The 19,700-nt window shown below is 48.2% G+C and overlaps 1 protein-coding gene across 1 annotated transcript; it reads left to right on the top strand.

Moving 5' to 3' along the window:
* Positions 1 to 4,809: 4,809 nt before the first annotated feature.
* LOC132320286 (olfactory receptor 14A16-like) lies at positions 4,810 to 5,769 on the top strand. The gene has a single exon (XM_059832563.1). It carries the CDS (start codon positions 4,810 to 4,812, stop codon positions 5,767 to 5,769), a length of 960 nt encoding a protein of 319 aa, XP_059688546.1.
* The last annotated feature ends 13,931 nt before the right edge of the window (positions 5,770 to 19,700 follow it).

Here is a 19,700-nt window from a genome sequence, read left to right as displayed (position 1 = left end):
TGTTTGTGTCTGAACAGCTCACGGCTGCCATCCATCACCATTAATTCCCAGGGGAGCTGAGACAAGGAGCTCACATGCAGGTGCCTGTTTTGTGCACACCTGAAGTGAAGTGAGAGGAATCTCACCTCCTGTGGGTTTGTGGTGTGCATGGGAAGGAGCTGAGTCCCCTTCTAGCCCCAGGACTGCAAACCTGGGATGTGATGCCGCGAATGAGTCAGCCGAATCCTTTCCCTCAGCAAGGGTAAGGGAGATCCCTGCCCGTCACTGTCTGGGTGTCCTGCCTAATGGTGGGTTGAGGAAAGGTGATTATTAGACCTGACTGTTTTTCTGATATGAGAAGTTACATTGCTGGAATGAAGTGTCTCTCCCCAGCTGAGAGAGGGAACAGCAGTGATTCCTTCAGCCTGTTTCACAGCAGGTTCCCCCAGAGCCCCAGGGACACCTGGAGGGAGCCCAGAGGGGACAGAGAGAGTCACAACTTGGGCTGGTCCTCTGCTGCTGAGCTGGGCTGGGCTCTTGGGACAGAGGGAGAGCTCATGGCAACCAGGCAGCTCTGCAAAGAGACAGTTCTGCCCAGGAGCAGTTCCCCTGTAAAGCACAGCAGGGCTGAAGGCACTGCCTGCAGGCAGCAAGGGGAGAGGAGTGAGGCGGAGAGAGGTTAAAGGCAGTGTGGAGTGGGAGGATGCTGAGAGCTCACTGGGGGAGAAATCTTCACAGCCCTCTACATGGTAAGTCTCTGGACGTAGGGCAAGCAGATGAGTGCACAGAGGGGTCTTCCAATGTTGGTAAATGTCACAGCTTATAGGACCTTTCAGAATTGCTCTCCCGATTTTTCTGGTGTGGAGAAGGATGACATGCTTCATAGCCAGGCTTCCTTGCTGGACCGTCAGAGGGACAGGGCATGACGGCTGCCTTCTCCCGGGGATGGCTGCAGGGGTTTGAAGCTGGCTGTGCACCCACGGGGCTGTGTGCCGGGGCAGGGACTCTGCCGCCAGCCAGGGTTGGTGCTCAGCCTCCCTGGGGAGCTCCCCACGGCGCTGTGGGGAGAAGTTGAGTGGAAGGAGGAACCCCTGACCGAGCAGGGCAGAGCAGGGTCTCTTTGCTGTCAAGAGGGTGCTGCGTGGGTCAGGGCTGCTCACTGCTCCAGATCACTGCCAGGACATTTCCGAGGGGACTTTTCAAGAGGAAAGTCAAGACTTGGGCTGCCTGCATCAGCGTGTGCATTCCTGAGTCTGAGCTTTCATTTTTACGGTCTTTGGAGAGGAGGGAGTGGTGATGGATCTGTCATGCTTGGAACAAGGCTCTGGGGAGCCGTCCTTCTGCGCTGTGAGATCATCGCTCCAGCTGACCCAGCTTATGTTTCCAGAGGAGACCTTCCTAAAGGAAGGTCAATGAAGTTGCTGCTTGAGAAAAAACCTTCCTTTCGGAACCTCTGTTTTTAATTTTCTGCCCTTTGATTGGGAAGGGGGAAGTGAAAATGATTGAGACTCCTAAACCACCTCTGTAAGAGATCTATAGGTCTGCAGGGAACCTCAGCAAGTCCCTCCCCTCCCTCACATGTAGACAAACCAACCTGACCGTTCAAGCTTCAACAAGGCTGTTTCCACATACCTGCAGATTATCAAACACTGAGGTGCCTCTGGGCAGTGCCCTGCTGCTGTGGGGTTTCTGCAGGGCAGAGCTGGTCACACAGGGGCTGGGATGGGGTTTGTGAGCCCTGGCATGGAGGAGACGTGGGGATAGAGAAACAGCTCCTGGCAGGGAGAGCTCCAGGCAGCAGAGACATGGGCAGGAAGGGATGAAACTGCTGAGGGAAACCCTGTTACAGGGGAAATACGAACACCTCCTCGCCACTCCCTGCAGTACGGATACGTTCCCTGAGCAACCCCCCTCATTTGTCCTCTCCCACCCAGTACAGCCCTTGGCCCACACCTCTGCAAAATCCTGGGCATGAGCTGCCTCCTGGGCAGCCAGACCCCCAGAAGAAGAAATGTGTGCTTCTGCTGCACGTGCCTGTTTCCCTCTGCCCAGCAAAGGGCTGAGAGCAACCGCTCGGCGATGTCGCTGCCTGGGAGGCAATGTGCCCAGCTGGGCAAGGTGAAATCTCTTCTGTTTGCCTGTCTGCCTCACCTCTACCCTCACCTGGCAATACGATCATGGTATTTTTACTTTTCATTCCACCTCACCGTGTTGCTCTGACTCTGAGGCTCTTGGGTATGTCATTTTGGGGGGGTGGAGGGGATGGGGTTCAGCTGAAGTTCAGACACTGACCCTGAGGGTCCTGCAGAGGTGCCCAAGACCCCTCCAAACGTGTGGGGCTCTGGGCAGCGCAGTCAGTGGTGCTGGGAAATGATCTGTCTCTCCCTTCCTCAGTCCTGATCTTTAGGGCACTTCACTAACTCCCAGAGGTGTCCTTACAGGCATGATGCTGCTGACCAGAGGGGAACATAGGATCTCTCTCACAGGATCTTTGAGATACCCAAGAACCATTTTGAGAAGCCGCAGAGATGCTAAGGCTGTGAACAGCCTGCTGGGAAGCTTCATATGTATGCAGCTGATAGGAACCCTGGCACATCGTGAAGTCCTTGGTCTGCTCACTGGAATGAGAAGCCAGTTCCTGCCCCACCAGGAAAGGTTCATTTTCCCGTCTACAGGGTGTTGCATGGGTGATGGCTGCTCCCAGCTCCAGCTCACCCATGTCCTGAGGGGATCTTTCAAGAGGATGGAGAAGGCAGGGATTACATTAGCAGAAGGATCCTTCCAGAGGCTGTGCTTTCAGTTTCCTAATTGCTGCAGGGGAAAAAGAGAAATACATTTTTGTCTGTGAAGGAGGTGGAGACTGCAGACAGCTCCAACTTCACCTCTCCAGCCTCTCCAGGGTGGGTCTGAGCAGCTCCTGCGGTGCCTCAACCCCCGAGATGCCCTGGGACAGTGCTATTCAACCAGGAGGTGTCTGCAGGGCAGAGCTGAGTGCTCAGTGTGTGGGATGGGGTCTGTGAGCATTGACAGGGAAGAGATGTGGGGGTAGAGGAACAGCTCCCAGGTGTGACTCCAGGCAGCAGGGATGTGGTCAGAGGGAAAGGGAACTGCTATGGTATGCTGGGGCAGGTGGGAGCATCACTTTGTACTCTCCATTGCAGATGCCTTCCACTGAGAAAACCCCCCTTATCTCTCCTCTCCCACCCAGCAAAGCTCTCTACCCTCATGGCCATGGGATCTAGGGCAGCCAGACCCCACTGTTGCAGAGGTGCTTTTCTCCTGCCACGTGCCCATTTCCTGCTGCCCGACAAAGGGGCTGAGTGTAACAGCCCTTCGTTGTCACCACCTGGGAGGTGGGGGGCACAGCTGGGGAAGGTGAACACTTTCCAGAGTGCCTGGCTGTCTCTCTTCCCTTTCCTCCCTTAGGAAAAAGGGTCTTGGTATTGCTCCATGTTTCCCCACCCATCCATCCTTGTCCTTGTGTCATAGTTGTTCTTCAGAGGGATTCCAGACACCACCCCTGAGGGTCCTGCCGTGCGGGGATCTGTGTGGGAGCAAGGAGTCCAAGTCCCCTTCTATCCCGTGAGGCTCCGAGCATGCACTGTGTGAGGGGTGGGGAACGAGATGGTTCTCCCTGGGCTATCCAGTCCAGGGGCCAGCTACCCTCCCGAAGGCCACAGCACTCCCTTGTGATATTTACTTGTAGCTGAATGTTGCAAAGATATGATGCAGAGGTGTAAAGGTCACGGAGATGCTGCCAGGCAGCTGTACGTAGGCAGCCTGAAGAAGTGCCGTGGCTCCTTGCAAGAATGTGAGTGCTGAGACCTCCCTCAGTTGTCAGCGTCCACATCCCAGAGCCTCCTTGGTCTAGTCGTTGGAGCCAGGAGGTGTGTCACCCTCTCTCCATCACCCTCTGCACGCGAGGGGCGAGAAAGAGGAAGGAGCTTGGGGATCTCCCTTGGAACCCACAACCTCCCACCCTCCCAAACATCCAGACAAGTCATCTCTCCAGACTCTGCAGTGAGGCGCAGGGCGTCCTTCCATCTCTTGGGACTCACTAGTGTATTCACCAGTGTTTATTCTGAGAGCAGTGGAAAAGCCAAGGCTTTCTACCCCTTCAAAAAACATGCTCCCGGTGTGATGGGAACATCTGAAACCTACGTAATTGCACCAGTATGCAATGACTGACCCGGTGTTGCAGCCCATCTTCTGAAGAATGGGGTATGAAGCTACGGAGCAGCCCTTCTGTGTGATGGGCGCACTTCACCTAGGCGAGGAGGTGTTCATAGTGACAGTGCTGTTTCCTCACCCTCCACCCCCCTCACTCATACTACTATGCCTGGAGATGCAGTACAGGTGACAGACTGAGGTGAGAAAGGGTCTTTCTCAGTCGTTACTGACTCTTGGCTGTGCGAGAGGGTGAAGGTGAAGGAGATGAATCCCTCACGGGGATCTTGTCTCTCAGGGGCAGATGAGCACAGGTCCCAATGTCATTTTTCACTATAGGGCTTGGAGAGTATTCCCAGATAGTCACTGCTACAAATCCTCTTCTCTCGCCTCAGAGCGTCCATCTGCAGGAGCCATCCCCAAACCATGAGCTGTTTGCAGCCTCCAGGTGTCCACTTCTGTAGAGCAGGGCTGAGTCCTCAGAGTTAGTGCGCTCACCCAGCACAGAGCAGAGCTCAAGGCAGGGAGCTGCAAGTGTGTCATCCTGAGAAGGAGACACTCAATCTGTGTGCAGGCTGTCTATGAGAAATGGAGAGGGCTTTGCTCAGAGACCCTGTCCTGACTTCTCTGTGTCTTTTCCTTCTTGGACAGGCCTCCATGCACATGTCCAATGGCAGCTCCATCACCGAATTCCTCCTCCTGGCATTGGCGGACACAAGGGAGCTGCAGCTCTTGCACTTCTGGCTCTTCCTGGGCATCTACCTGGCTGCCCTCCTGGGCAATGGCCTCATCATCACCACCATAGCCTGCGACCACCACCTCCACACCCCCATGTACTTCTTCCTCCTCAACCTCTCCCTCCTTGACCTGGGTTTCATCTCCACCACTCTCCCAAAGTCCATGGCCAATTCCCTGTGGAACACCAGGGCCATCTCCTATGGGGGATGTGCTGCTCAGATCTTTTTCTTTCTCTTCTTCATTGTAGGGGAGTACTGCCTTCTTACAGTCATGTCCTACGACCGCTATGTTGCCATCTGCAAACCCCTGCACTACGGGACCCTCCTGGGCAGCAGAGCTTGTGTCCACATGGCAGCAGCTGCCTGGGGCAGTGGGTTTCTCAATGCTATGCTGCATGTGGCCAACACATTTTCCCTACTGCTCTGCCAAGGCAATGCAGTGGACCAGTTCTTCTGTGAACTTCCCCAGATCCTCAAGCTCTCCTGCTCAGAATCCTACCTCAGGGAAGTTGGGGCTACTGTCGTTAGTGTCTTTTTTGGTTTTGGATGTTTTGTTTTCATTGTGCTGTCCTATGTGCAGATCTTCAGGGCTGTGCTGAGGATTCCCTCTGAGCAGGGACAGCACAAAGCCTTTTCCACGTGCCTCCCTCACCTGGTCGTGGTCTCCCTCCTTACCAGCACTGCAATATTTGCCTATGTGAAGCCCCCCTCCATCTCCTCCCCATCTTTGGACCTGGTGCTGGCAGTTCTCTACTCGGTGGTGCCTCCAGCAGTGAACCCCCTCATCTACAGCATGAGGAACCAGGAGCTCAAGAATGCCATTAGGAAAGTGGTTGCATGGATGTTTTTCAATACTGATAAACTTCCAATCTCTGTTCACAAATGAATCCCAAATTATCACATACCAGGCCCATGCTTTTGTGGTATTTTTGGCTGTTTTTTCTCTGTATTTTTTGGTTTTTCTTGTCAATAGTGATAATGTTATTTGTGAATTTAATAATCCTAGAGAAATATTTGGATTTTCTTCACTTCACCCGAAGCATGAACCTACAATATCTCACCTGGAACCCATATAAAAATGTGTCTAACACTGAGTCAGAGCTGAGACCCCCCTCTAGCATCTGTGGAATTATTGCTGGAGGTGACTTGGAAATTAAATTTATATTTGCATTTTAAGGAAAGGTACAGCATTGAAGGAACTTTGGGGTGGAGTATGGCAGTTACAGAAGGGTTCCATCCCACAGAAGCTCCCCAGGCAACCTTAGGTGTTGGCAACACCAGGGGAGCTTGGTGTGCTGACTCTAAGAGAAACTGTACGGAGGGTGGAGCGGAGTGAAGACACCGCGGCCAGGCTCTGTGATAAGACGGGAACTGGAAGGTACTATGGAACATGGAGGTGGAGGCTCACTCTGGTAACTAGGATACGTACCTGGTCAAAGACAATGCTACTGTACAAGGACCTTTCGAGTATACAATAACCTATTTAGTGTGTGTAATGGTGTGTAGTGAACTATATTAGAATTTGATAAATGTGCATTGATTTTCCTGGAAATGGGCCAACAGTCTGTCATTTTTTGAAAAAATACTATTCTTTGGGTGAACTTGGCTCATTATAATCTCATTATAATACCGAAACACACCTCCATCCCAAAAGCTACCCGCCTCCAAGGTGCGACCACCCCTCACTGAGCCTGCGCTCTGAAATTTTGCTAGTCTATACCTTTAAAAGCAAAGCAAGAAACTTTTACACCACTTACAACAAAGATATGTATGACTAGAGTCACTCAAACTCCACCTGAAATGTGAAAATGGTAAAAAATGCCTTAAGAGGGGAGGGATGACCGGGACACAGACCACCTTTGACACTTGGGATCAGTCGACAGGCTGAGCCTCTCTTACCCCACAACAGGGACACCTTTGGGTAAGATCTGAACACTTGGTTATACCGAGTGCTTCCCCGGCAGACAGAAATCTCTATAGAGTTGTTCTGTAACTTAATGCATTTGTAGCCAGGCTGTATTACTCATCTTCTTGGTATGTGCACATGCTTTGCAGGCAGTAATTCTATCACCGGCAATCCAAAAGAACTTGTGCATCTGTTGCTTCAATGAACTGCACTATTCATTAATCTAGCCGAGTGAGTTCTCATTGAATGCAACCAAATTCCTTAAGTGTGGCTGTGCTAGTTCATGGAGTGCAACTAGGCTGAAAGTGTATGGTGTTACGAGTGCATCCATAATCGTGAGAGTTCAATACATTGAATGCGACTGGGATTGTAACACTGAATTGGGCATCACTCAGAATCTAAGCCCAGCCGCCCCCAGCCCCTCTGATACCTGAGGACAAGCTGGAACGCAGCGGGGTTTCTTTTCTGCCAAATTGCTTTGCCCTTTAACGCAACAGCATCTCGGTAATAAAAAGGGATCTCCCCATGTACTGCCTGATGGCTGGGCTCCTCCTCAAAACTTGGTGTCAGGAACAGATCCAAGGAATTGCGTCCCAGAAAGGGCCCTTTACTCTCTGGGTTCAGGGGCAAGAAGCTCATTGTCATGTTGTGACCTCTTAGAGATGGAGGTTGGATTTAACATTTAGCTCTTGGTGTCTAGTGGTGATAGAGCTGGTGACTGCTCACTGAAGTACGTACCCAGGTCTCTCCCACATGGGACATGGCAGCCGATGTCCTTCAAGAGAGGAATCCCGAGCCACCTGGAGAGCCTGGGGGATCTCCATGGACAGCCTGTGCCTAGCGTGGGAAGAGAATGGAGCTCCCCAAAGTGAGAGCGTGTCCAGGATAGTGTCACCCAAAGGTAAAGTGTTAAGTGCCCAGAGCACTGCAGCACTCTGCGGTCAGCACTGCCATGGGGCTAGGGGAGATGGGGGAGAGCTGGGGAAGGATTGGGCTGGGCTGGAGTGTGCTCAGGAGAGGACAATGCCGGTGTAGAGCTAAGCTGTGTGAGTGTGCAGGGTGGGGCACAGAGCAGGGTGCTCATGGTGCAGAGCAAGGTGACATGGTGAAGGAAGCAAGGCACCATAGGTGCAAAAGAGAGGGTCCCCGTCGGTGTCAAGTTCCCTGGACACCCCAGGGAATCTGCCCCAGGGAAATTGTCCCAGACCAGACCCACACACTGGTCATTTCCATCATTTCCATCTCTGGCCATACACGCTAGCCCTGAGGAGGGGACCTTTGCTGCATGGTCACCTCTGTCCTCCTTCAGGGCTCAGTGATACCCAACTCAACCATCATTATTAGTAAAAAGGAAACTGGTTTCCTACTGACTCTCATTACACACCAAGTCCCAGAGCTCGTGCCACAGCTGGTCTCTCAGCCAAGCCCATTCCCAGAGAGCTCCAGCTAGATCAGGTGCTCATGCCTTGTCTCTACGAATTTTGAAAAACTCCATTGACTGAGATCCCACCAATCGTCCTCGGTCTTTGCTCCAGTGTTTGGCTCTGAGGGATTTCTCAAAACCCCAGCTCTCTCAGCCTCTCCTTGCACATAATGTGCTCCAGGCCCCAATCACCCTTCTGGCCTCTGCAGGACTCGCCCCAGTCTGTCAGGGTCTTTTTTGTGCCAGAGAGCTCCCTACTTGATACAGCAGTCCCAATCCTGTCCTGTAGTGGGTTAACGTTGGCCAGCAGCCAGACACCCACCTGGCTGCTCACCCACTCTTCGTACTCAAAGGGACAAGGGGAGCAAATAAGACAGAAAACATCATAGGCCAAGGTCAAAAAGGGAGTTCACTTAGTCATTACTATAATGGGCAAAGAAGAGTTGACTTGGGGAAGGTCAATTTAATTTATTGCCAATTAAAAAAGATTTAGTGAGTTAGAACTATGACAAAAATCTTAAAGACCATTCCTCCAGCCCACTCCTTTTTCCCAGGCTCAAATTATTCCATTATTCCCAATTCTTCTACCCACCCCAACCCAAAGAGGAGCAGTGGGGATGGTGAATGGGGGGTTATGGTCAGTACGTAACATCTCTGCCATTCCATCCTTCTCACAATTCTCCTCTGCTCCAGCGTGGGTCCTCTCCATGGGATCTCATGGTATTTGTGTTCAGGGCTATGCGTTGTTCATTTCTTTCAGTCTTGCTTTTCTCCTCCATACTCAAAGAGTCACAGAATCATTGTGGTTGGAAGGGACCTCTGGAGATCATCTAGTTCTGAGGCAGGGTCAGTGATGGCAAATTGCTCGGGACCTTGTCTAGGTGGTTTTGGAATATCTCCATGGATGGAGACTCCACCACCCCTCTGGACAACCTGTTCCAGTGTTTGAGCACCCTCACAGTCAAAAAGTGTTTTCCTCATTCAGATGGAATTTCATGTATTTTTACTGTGTGTGTTCCCCCTTGTCTTGCCACTGGGATCTACTGAGAAGACTTTGGCTCCCTCGTCTTCATGCCCTCCCGGGTATTTATACACATTAATAACCCCTCCCCTTAGCTTTTTCTTCTCCAGACTGAATAGTCCCAGATCTCTCAGCCTTTCCTCCTGTGAAGGATGCTAGAGTCCCTTAAACCAGCTTTGGGGTCCTTTGATGGACTTGCTTTATCAGGTCAAACGACTTTCTTGTACTGGGGGGCCCAGCACTGGACACAGCACTCCAGATATGGCCTCACGAGTGCTGAGGAGCAGGCGAGGGTCACTCCCTCAATATGTCAGCAATGCTTTTCCTGATGCAGCCCAGGAAGCTGTTGGCCTTTGCCGTGGGGGTGCATTGATGGCTCATGCTCAGATTGTTGTCCTCTGGGACCCCAGGTTTCTTCTCTGCAGAGCTGCTGTCTAACCAGTCAGCCCCCAGCATGACGTCCTCCCCAGTGACTTTCTCAGCAGCAGCCGCTTGTCATTGAGGGTTGGGGTTTTTTGTGTTTTGCTGCGCCTAACATCATAGGTATGGAATATCCCTTTGGTCATTTTGTGTCAGCTGTCCCAGCGGTGCCCCTGACAACTTCTTGCATACCCCCAGCCTACTTTCTGTGGGGGCAGAGTGTGAGAGAGAGAACGCCTTCATGCTCTGCAATGACTGTTCAGCAACAGCAAAAACACCGGTGTGTTATCAGCGCTGTTTTAGTAACAAACCCAAAGCACAGCACCATATGTGCTGCGATGAAGTAAATTAACTCCCTCCCAGCCAGATCCAGGACCGAGTTACAGCTCATAGAGTCAGGGTGAGGAATGAACAGTGTCTTATTTAAATGACCTGAGGAAATCTGTGGATCGCAGAACATGGCTTTTATGGGGGACTCCCATTGGTAGTCACTGGTCAAGTGAGACGGCAGGATGCAAACCATCCAGGAGGTTTCTTGTGGTGTTTGCAGAAACGTTCTTAGCACAGCCGCCAAATGGTCCTTTCAGTCTTCTGCTCACCGGGACCTGGTAGTCCCAAAAGAGGAAGAGATGGTCAGGGACGTGAAGACCAGTGGTCACCTTGACTGTGGTGACCATGAAATTGTGATCTCCCGCATCCCCGGGGATGTGGGAAGGAGAGTAACAGAGCACAGACCCTGGACATCAGGGAATGAGACCTTGGCCTATTGGGGGCACTGGCAGGTGGGATCCCATGGGGGCAGTGCCAAGGCCCTGAGAGCATCCATAAGGCTTCATGACCCTGACCAGCCTCACCTGTGGCCTCGACCCACAACTCCATCCATGGGCCCAGCAGACCATTTAAACCCAGGCCCGAGTTTCAGCCCCAGCTTGATCTATGCTGTAGGTGTACAGACACAGCCATAGACACAGCCTTGCCAGACCATGGACCTTGTTGTTTTGGGCTTGGAGACTCACTTCCCAGCTTGGTTCTTTATGGGATGTTCAATGACATGACACCGTGGCCCTCCAAGTGCCAGACTCCAGCTGATTGGGATCCTAACATCCAGGCTCAAAGATTGTTATTATCTGAATACCAGTGACTGATTTTGTATGGTGTCCGGAATGCAATTCCAAAACCAAAGAATTGGTCTAAATTGTATCAGGTCATTCAAGGAAAGAATGAGGATCCCTCTTCTTTCTTTGAAAGATTCATGGAGGCTGCGAGAAAATATACTGATTTGAATGCAGACAATGAAGCAGATGTTGTCTCGTTGATCCGCATCTTTATGGAACAGTCTAATGCGGACATAAAATGGAAATTACAGAAACTAGAGGGAGCAGACGGTCGTTCATTGGATAAAATGTTAGAGCATGCCTGGAAAGTGTATAACAACAGGGAAAACGTGGAGGAAGTGAAGCAGAGAAAAGAAAGGCTTAAAGATAATAAGATGCTGTCAGTAGCCATAGCCCAAGAAACTAGCAAATTCACAGTCCCCGTAAAGGGAAAAAGATTTCCTGGTGGATTGCGGAGGGTTGAAGTACTGCTGGAGGTGGATCAGTGTGCTTACTGCAGGCAAAAAGGACGCTGGAAAAGGGAGTGCCTGCAGCTGAAAAGACAGAGTCATAAGGAGATGCCAAATCAGGCTGCTAAAATGATGACAATAGATTCAGACTGAGGGAGACTGTGGGAAAAATTGGAACCCGCCCCAACAGAACCCCTGGTTATAGCAAAGTTGGGGAATGAAAACGTAAAATTTTTAATAGATACGGGGGCTACTTATTCGGTATTAAATACATGTGAAGCTAATTTGCGTAATCGGAGTACGTCTATTATTGGTGCCACACGGCGGAGAGAAAATCGGCTGTTTTTCCAGCATTTAAAGTTTAAAATTGAGAAAAGGGTGTTAACCCATCAATTTCTTTATATCCCAGATAGCCCTGTGCCGCTATTAGGACGAGATTTATTAAGCAAATTAAATGCACAAATTACTTTCAAAGGAGGAAAAATCCAAGTTCATGTTCCTGAAAGTAAAGGATTGGATGCTCAAGTTTTTATGTTACAGAAGGAAGTTGAGAGTGTGCACATACCAGAAGAAGTTGAACAGGCTGTAACACCTCTAGTATGGGCTTCAGGAGTACCAAGATGATCCCTAATGGCGGAACCAGTAATCATTCAGTTGAAACCAGATGCCAGACCGGTAAGACGAAAACAGTATCCAGTTAAATTAGAGGCAAGAAAGGGATTAGAACCTTTAATAGAACGATTTATAAATTTTGGATAGTTAAAGGAGTGTCAGTCTGAATACAACACCCCGATCGTGCCAATTAAAAAACTGCATTCAGAAGAATAAAGACTGGTCCAGGACCCAAGGGCTATAAATCAAATTGCACAGGATGTTCACCCAGTAGTGGCAATTTCACACACTCTCTTGACCACTTTGAAGGAAACAGACAAATGGTGCACTGTACTGGACTTAAAAAATGCTTTCCTTTGCCTTCCACTAGCAACCAAAAGTCAAGAACTGTTCGCTTTTGAGTGGGAGAGCCCTAAGGCAGGTAGAAAGACCCAGTTGTGTTGGACAGTATTACCACAAGGATTTAAGAACAGTCCTACAATCTTTGGAAATCAATTAGCCAAGGAATTAGAGGATTGGCAAAAGATGCATAAAACATCACCTTGCTACAATATGTAGATGACATACTGTTAGCCGCAAGTGACAAGAAGAATTCCATACGAATGACTATAGAGCTCCTAAACTTTTTTGGGGTCAGCAGGGTACAAGGTGTCCCGGAAAAAGGCACAAATCCCCAGCAAGAGGTATTGTATCTAGGGTACACAATTTCCCAAGGCCAACGTAGTCTTGGAACTGAAAGAAAAGAGGCCATCTGCCAGATCCCCAAACCAAGATCAAAACAAGAGCTCAGAGCATTTCTGGGAATGGCCGGATGGTGTCGCCTGTGGATAATAGACTGCCAAACCCTTATATGAAGCTGTACAAGGGGAAGGAAATCTCCTTGTCTGGACTCAGGAGTGCAGAGATACATTCATAAAATTGAAACAGGCCTTAATGAATGCTCCAGCTTTAGGCCTTCTGAATTTGGAAAAACCATTTGAACTGTTTGTGCATGAAAGGCTGCATATTGCCTTAGGGGTATTGGCCCAGAAGTTGGGATCATGGAAAAGGCCCGTGGGGTATTTTTCAAAACAGTTAGATAATGTTAGCAGAGGATGGCCAGCATGTGTCCGAGCAGTGGCAGCTACATTATTATTGATCCAAGAGGCCCGAAAAATTGACACTTGGGCAGAAATTAACCGTATTTGTACCCCATGCAGTTACAGTAGTACTGGAACAAAAAGGAGGACACTGGTTGTCACCAAGCCAGATGCTGAAGTATCACAGAATCACAGAATCACTAAGGTTGGAAAAGACCTGTAAGATCATCAAGTCCAACCATTAACAAAAAAAAAAAAAAAACAAAAAGCAAAAAACCAAAACCCTACACCCACCACATACCACACAGCACCATGCCCATTAAGCCACGTCCCACAATGCCATATCCACACGCTTCTTGAATACCTCCAGGGAGGGTGACTCTACCACCTCCCTGGGCAGCCTATTCCAATGTTTCACTACTCTCTCAGTAAAGAAATTTTTCCTAATATCCAGCCTGAACCTCCCCTGGATCAACTTGAGGCCATTTCCTCTAGTCCTGTCACTAGTCACTTGGGAGAAGAGACCAACACCCACCTCTCTGCAACCCCCTTTCAGGCAGTTGTAGAGAGCGATGAGGTCTCCCCTCAGCCTCCTCTTCTCCAGGCTAAACAACCACAGCTCCCTCAGCCGCTCCTCATCAGACTTGTGTTCCAGACCCCTCACCAGCTTCGTCGCCCTTCTCTGGACACACTCCAGCACCTCAATGTCTTTCTTGTAGTGAGGGGCCCAAAACTGAACACAGTATTCGAGGTGCGGCCTCACCAGCGCCGAGTACAGAGGCATGATCACCTCCCTACTCCTGCTGGCCACACCATTTCTGATACAGGCCAGGATGCCGTTGGCCTTCTTGGCCACCTGGACACACTGCTGGCTCATCTTCAGCCGGGTGTCGATCAACACCCCCAGGTCCTTTTCTGCGGGGGAGCTTTCCAGCCACTCATCCCCAAGCCTGTAGCGTTGCCTGGGGTTGTTGTGGCCGAAGTGGAGAACCCGGCACTTGGCCTTACTGAACTTCTTCCAGTTGGCCTCAGCCCATCCATCCAGCCTGTCCAGATCCCTCTGCAGAGCCTTCTGACCCTTGAGCAGATCAACACTCCTGCCCAACTTGGTGTCATCTGCAAACTTGCTGACGGTGCACTCTATCCCCTCATCCAGGTCATCAATAAAGATATTAAACAAGACCGGCCCCAAAACTGAGCCCTGGGGGACTCCGCTTGTGACCGGTTGCCAACTGGATTTCACCCCATTCACCACAACTCTCTGGGCTCGGCCATCCAGCCAGTTTTTAACCCAGTGTAGAGTGCACCTCTCTAAGCCATGAGTCGCCAGCTTCTCCAGGAGAATACTGTGGGGAACAGTGTCAAAGGCTTTGCTGAAGTCCAGGTAGACCACATCAACAGCCTTTCCCTCATCCACTAGGCGGGTCACCTGGTCATAGAAGGAGATCAGGTTGGTCGAGCAGGACCTGCCTTTCATGAACCCGTGCTGGCTGGGCCTGATCCCTTGGTTATCCTGCACGTGTCCCAGGAGCGCCCTCAAGATGAACCTCTCCATAATCTTCCCCGGCAAGCTGTTCTGGAACAAGACGATGTGGAGCTGAAAGTAACCACAATTCTGAATCCAGCGACCTTCCTAACTACTGATCCTGGTGGGGAAGAATTAGCAGATGACTGTTTGCAAACTGTGGAACAGACATACTCCAGCAGACCAGACCTGAAAGACCTACCAATGGAAAATGAAGACTGGAACCTGTTCATAGATGGTAGTAGCTTTATGCATAATGGAACACGAAAATCAGGTTATGCAGTAGTAACTGTTAAGGAAGTAATTGAGGCTAAAGCTTTGCCATCTAATACCTCAGCCCAGAAAGCAGAACTCATAGCCTTGCTGAGAGCTTTAGAACTGTCAAGAGGCAAAAGTGTTAATGTCTGGACAGACTCAAAATTTGCCTTTGGAGTGGTTCACGCTCATGGAGCCATTTGGAAAGAAAGGGGACTTCTAACATCTCAGGGATCCCCAGTCAAATACGGGCCAACAATCCAACAATTACTACAGGCAATTAATTTACCCGGATTTGTGGCAATTATGCATTGCAAGGCACATCAAACTGGAAATAGCCCAATGCATATAGGGAAACGTATGGCAGATAAAGCTGCCAAAGAAGCTAATTTTGCCAGAAAAAGTTCAGAACTTGGGACCTAAAAGTCCACAATATGCAGCAGAAGGTAATCAATTAGCTAACCTACTGAAGGCAACCAAAACCCAAGAAGGATGGTGGGTAACCCCTTCACACCAAGTAATAGTTACCCAAGAGACCATGCGTGAAATAGCCAATAGAAAACACCAAGAAACTCACTGGGGAATTGAAACAATGGTCAAGGCATTAAAACCACAAGTGCTAAGTGTTCGAATGTCTGGAATAATTAAGAGCATTGTAAAGAAATGTGAGTTATGCTTAAGGAATAATCCTCACTTACCCCGAAGGCCTTTACCAGGGGTGACTAAAAGAGGAAACAGTCCAGGAGACTTCTGGCAAATAGACTTTTCTGAATTACCGCGGCAGAATGGGTAGCCGTATCTTTTAGTAATGCTAGATACTTTTTCATGTTGGCCAGAAGCTTTCCTTTGTCACACCAACAAGGCAAAAGAGGTAGCAAAAGTGCTACTTAAGGAAATAATACCAAGATTTGGGGTACCCATAGGACTGTCTTCAGATAGGGGCCCACACTTCATAGCAGAAGCTGTTCAAAGTCTAACTGAGGCATCGGGGATAAAATGGGATCTCCATACCCCATGGAGACCTCAATCAAGTGGAAAGGTAGAAAGAATGAACCGAAGTTTAAAAAGACAAATCAGTAAAATTTGTCAAGAGGCTCAGATAAAATGGCTGGATGCTTTACCCTTAGCTTTGCTACGGATACACATCCAGCCTAGATCTAAAGAAAAGGTCAGTCCTTTTGAGATCGTGTATGGTAAACCTTATCAAATGACTGAAACAGGAGTTAATCCTGACATTGCAGAGAGACATTATTTAAAAGGATATGTTATCTCTCTGGGAAAGGTTTTGTCCTCTCTTCACAGATACGTCTCTGTGAGGGCACCGCTATCTTTGGACGTGCCTGTGCATCACTACCAACCAGGGGACTGGGTGTAGCTGAAGACATGGTCAGACGAGCTGTTAAAAGAGAAGTGGAAAGGACCTCTTCAAGTTTTACTCACCACCTACACTGCTGTCAAGCTTGAAGGAGTCGCTCCGTGGATACATCACAGCAGGATAAAGCCAGCTGCATCACCACAATGGACAGTTACACAAAAGGGACCTTTACGTTTAAAATTAACATGGGAATCCTGAAGTTCTGGGTTATATCTCTTGCAGCGATGTCAGGAAATGCAGAAATCGATATAGATGAAGAGGTCAATACAGATTTGGATGAAAACCTCCTTCTAACTTTAATACAAGGGTTTGGCAAAATGCATAATCTTACCAATGTTACAATATGCATTCCGATCCCTCACTTGGCCAGTCAGCCTATTCCACGGGGCACTATACCAGTGAATTTATCTTTACTAGAAGACTATGACAATATCACAGGAGCCTTTAAACAGGCCAATGTTTCTTATTATTTGGACAAAGACAATAAACGTAGACAAAGAGGAAACGATGTTTTACAAGATGCTACTTCTTGGAGATCAGGGGACAGCAGAACAGTATTTGGGAGAGGCTCAGAAAAACAATGTCCCAAGGGATCGCATCCCTTAGATGCCCAGTTTCTCCAAATAGCATTGGCAGCCTCTGGTGGGCAGGCTGCAGGATTACTGAAACTTTGTGTCACTAATAAGAGGGTACCCAATGTCACCACTGCTCCGGAATGCAACAACCTTAGAACAAAACTCAAAACTTGGACTAGACCTTTGGAGGGATACTGGAACTATACAGGGAGTGTGGATTGGTGCTTTAATTGGGGAACGAAAGTCACTTATGTTAGCCGAACCAATTGGATGTGCTCCAATGTTTTAAATTCTAGTAAAATATCAATCCTAAATTCTACCTTAACAAGGATGAAACATTGCAAAAGTCAAAATTTTTCGATTAATGATTGCAAACATGATATTCCTTCCCCAGGCTACACAACCTGGATTACATCAGATGGATATTGGACTACCCAATTACGACTTAGTACAACAACTAGACAAATAACTTTAGGATTACTGACCCTATGTCCCATACGGAAAAAGAGTCCAATCAAAGCTCAATATTGGGGATGAGTTAAAAGAAATACTGAGACAGAAGAAGATTCCGATATTTGGACGCAGCCTTCCACAGCAGTGCAATGTGAATGGGGACTTCAAAGTTACCAGGGCTGATGGCTTTAGAAAATCGAATGTTAATAGAAAATCTAACTTGGCAGGTGGAAGCCTTATCGAGAGCCACTCAAAAAAGATTCCAAACTGTAAACAAGCAAATTCAAACTAACACTAAAATACCACTCCAGAATAGACTGGTCTTGGATTTACTATGAGTCAAGGAACAAGGAGTATGTGGATATCTTAAGTTAGACCAAGGACACTGCTGTATCAACATCCCTAATATCACTGGAAATCTGCAAGAACAATTAGACAAAATGAGAAAGGTAGCAAGAGATAGTAGCGCAACAAGAGAAGTAGCTGAAAATAATTGGTTCAACAAAATTCTCCAAGAATTAAGTGGGTGGTCTTTGAAAGGATGGTTAGCTACATTGTTAGGAGTAATATAGGTGATCATGATTGCGATTATTATAGGGATCTGCATAGGCTGTACTAAAAGGGCCATTGAAAGAAACATATGGAAATAGTGAAAAATTGACTGCTTCAAAAGAGAGGATTGAAACCTAAGAAAATTTGACTAACCCAAAACATGACTACTACAAACAATCACTTTGACTGCATCGCAAAACTGATATAATAATACCAGAACGTCAAACTGAGCTAGTATCTGAATCATTGAAAATTTCCATACTAACTATGTATAAGATAACTGATTTTTCCATAAAATGACTTCTACAAGGCTCTTTAATAAGATAAGAATATTGATAAGTAATAGTATTTGACAAGTGTTAAGAAAATCGATAGTGATAGTATTAATGGTATTATTGCATGTTTAATGAATTAGGTTAAGAATTAAAGTATTTCATATTCTATTAGATTATAAGAAAATGAGATAGATCTAAGACTGTGTGGTAAGATTAATCATCTTCTAATTGATGAAATCTAAGTAAAAAGTGAGACTTATGAGATTATAGAATATATCCACAAGTCTCAAAGAGGGGAAAGTTACAGGACATCTTGAAAAATGAGTGTTAAAAGCAAGCAAGAACATCTTGGGAGAGAGTGTGAGAACGTCTTGGGAAACAAGTGTCGAAAACAAGTAAGAAGAATGTAGAGAAGATGCTTCATAACAACTGCACCTGCGATTAGAGATAAAGACTGCCTTCACTAACTCTCTGCTAACATGCAATAATGATTAACACAAGGACAAGTCTTAGAAAAATAGAATGGACTGCCAAAATAGTGCCCTTGAGTTAACTTGGTTCATTATAATCTCATTCTAATGCTAAAGAACACACCTCCTAGCTAGAAAAGCCCCCAACCCAGTTAAGCCCCCGACTCTCCGAGCATGCGTGGTGAATTAAGAGAACTGTAACTTTAAGATGAAGTAAGAAAAGTATTAACCAATAGTTAATTAAGGGGTAGAACCAGTAGGCATAACTAACTATGTTAACTGTTCTAAATACCTGTCATGATTTTACCCTGGTGTGCATGTTAGGAGGAGAAATCCCCCATGCACCCAGCGCTGCGATAAACCAATGTCGGCTTTCTAAACTGTCATTTGGCTTGGACGGTTTTCTTCGTTACGATTTTCGGTAACACCACCACACCTTGGCAGTTCTTCCATCAATGTGGCACTTCTGTGATGGCACGCGGGGCTCCAGCTCCTCCTGTCTGTGCCCCAGGCTGAGGGCATTGGTGCACGTTTGGGCTGCTGCACCTCAGCTGCTGCCCGCTGGGGCCCACCTCAGACTTGTCACAAACTAAACGGGAACTGAGTCCCAAGACCCCATATAGGTAAAGGCTTTGCTACATGGCAGAGATATGCTCGAAATGGATTGCAGATGGCAACGTAAAAGATGATATGCGATGTAGGTGCAGCTGTAGATGTAGATGTAGATGATGAGAAAAGCAACATGAGGTGCTCAGAGAGTGAGCAAACCCTGCTGCCACTGAATCCAGATGGAAGAGGACCTGGGCTGCGCAGCCCTGGCAGGACACCATGAGACACCATAGTCAATGCTGATCTAATACATATAGGTGATGGAGAAGCAAAAGAGAGAAACTTAGCTCTTCTGGTGCAAAATAACACCATTGGGGCAGACAAATACCTCTATAGGCTGCCCTGTCCATACCGAGTGGGGACAAGTTCATTCTCCTATATGTGGCCATCTGCTGTCATTTCAGTTGGCCAAAGGAATTTCCCAATGGCCTCCAAGATGGACACTGCCCTGTGCATGAGAAATGCTCCACTAGAGCCTGCAGTTTCCTGCACATACCTTGGGCCACCTCTGGCACCTCAGATGCCACCAGGTATTTGCATGTGAAGCACTCAGTCCTGCCCTCCATCTCCATTAATTAGCAGGGGAGCTGAGACAAAAAGCTCACATGGAAATGTCAGTTTTTGCACACCTGAAGAGAGGCAAGAGAAATCCCACCTCCTGTGGGTTTGTGGCAGGCATGGGAGGGAGCTGAGACCACTTCCA

The sequence above is a fragment of the Gavia stellata genome, chromosome 34 (assembly GCF_030936135.1).
Source record: "Gavia stellata isolate bGavSte3 chromosome 34, bGavSte3.hap2, whole genome shotgun sequence".
NCBI lineage: Eukaryota > Metazoa > Chordata > Aves > Gaviiformes > Gaviidae > Gavia > Gavia stellata.
This window is presented reverse-complemented; position numbering and strand designations above follow the sequence as displayed.

Excerpts from the sequence above, each read along its gene's own strand:
- LOC132320286 (XM_059832563.1), top strand. The coding sequence starts at position 4,810 with ATGTCCAATGGCAGCTCCATCACCGAATTCCTCCTCCTGGCATTGGCG.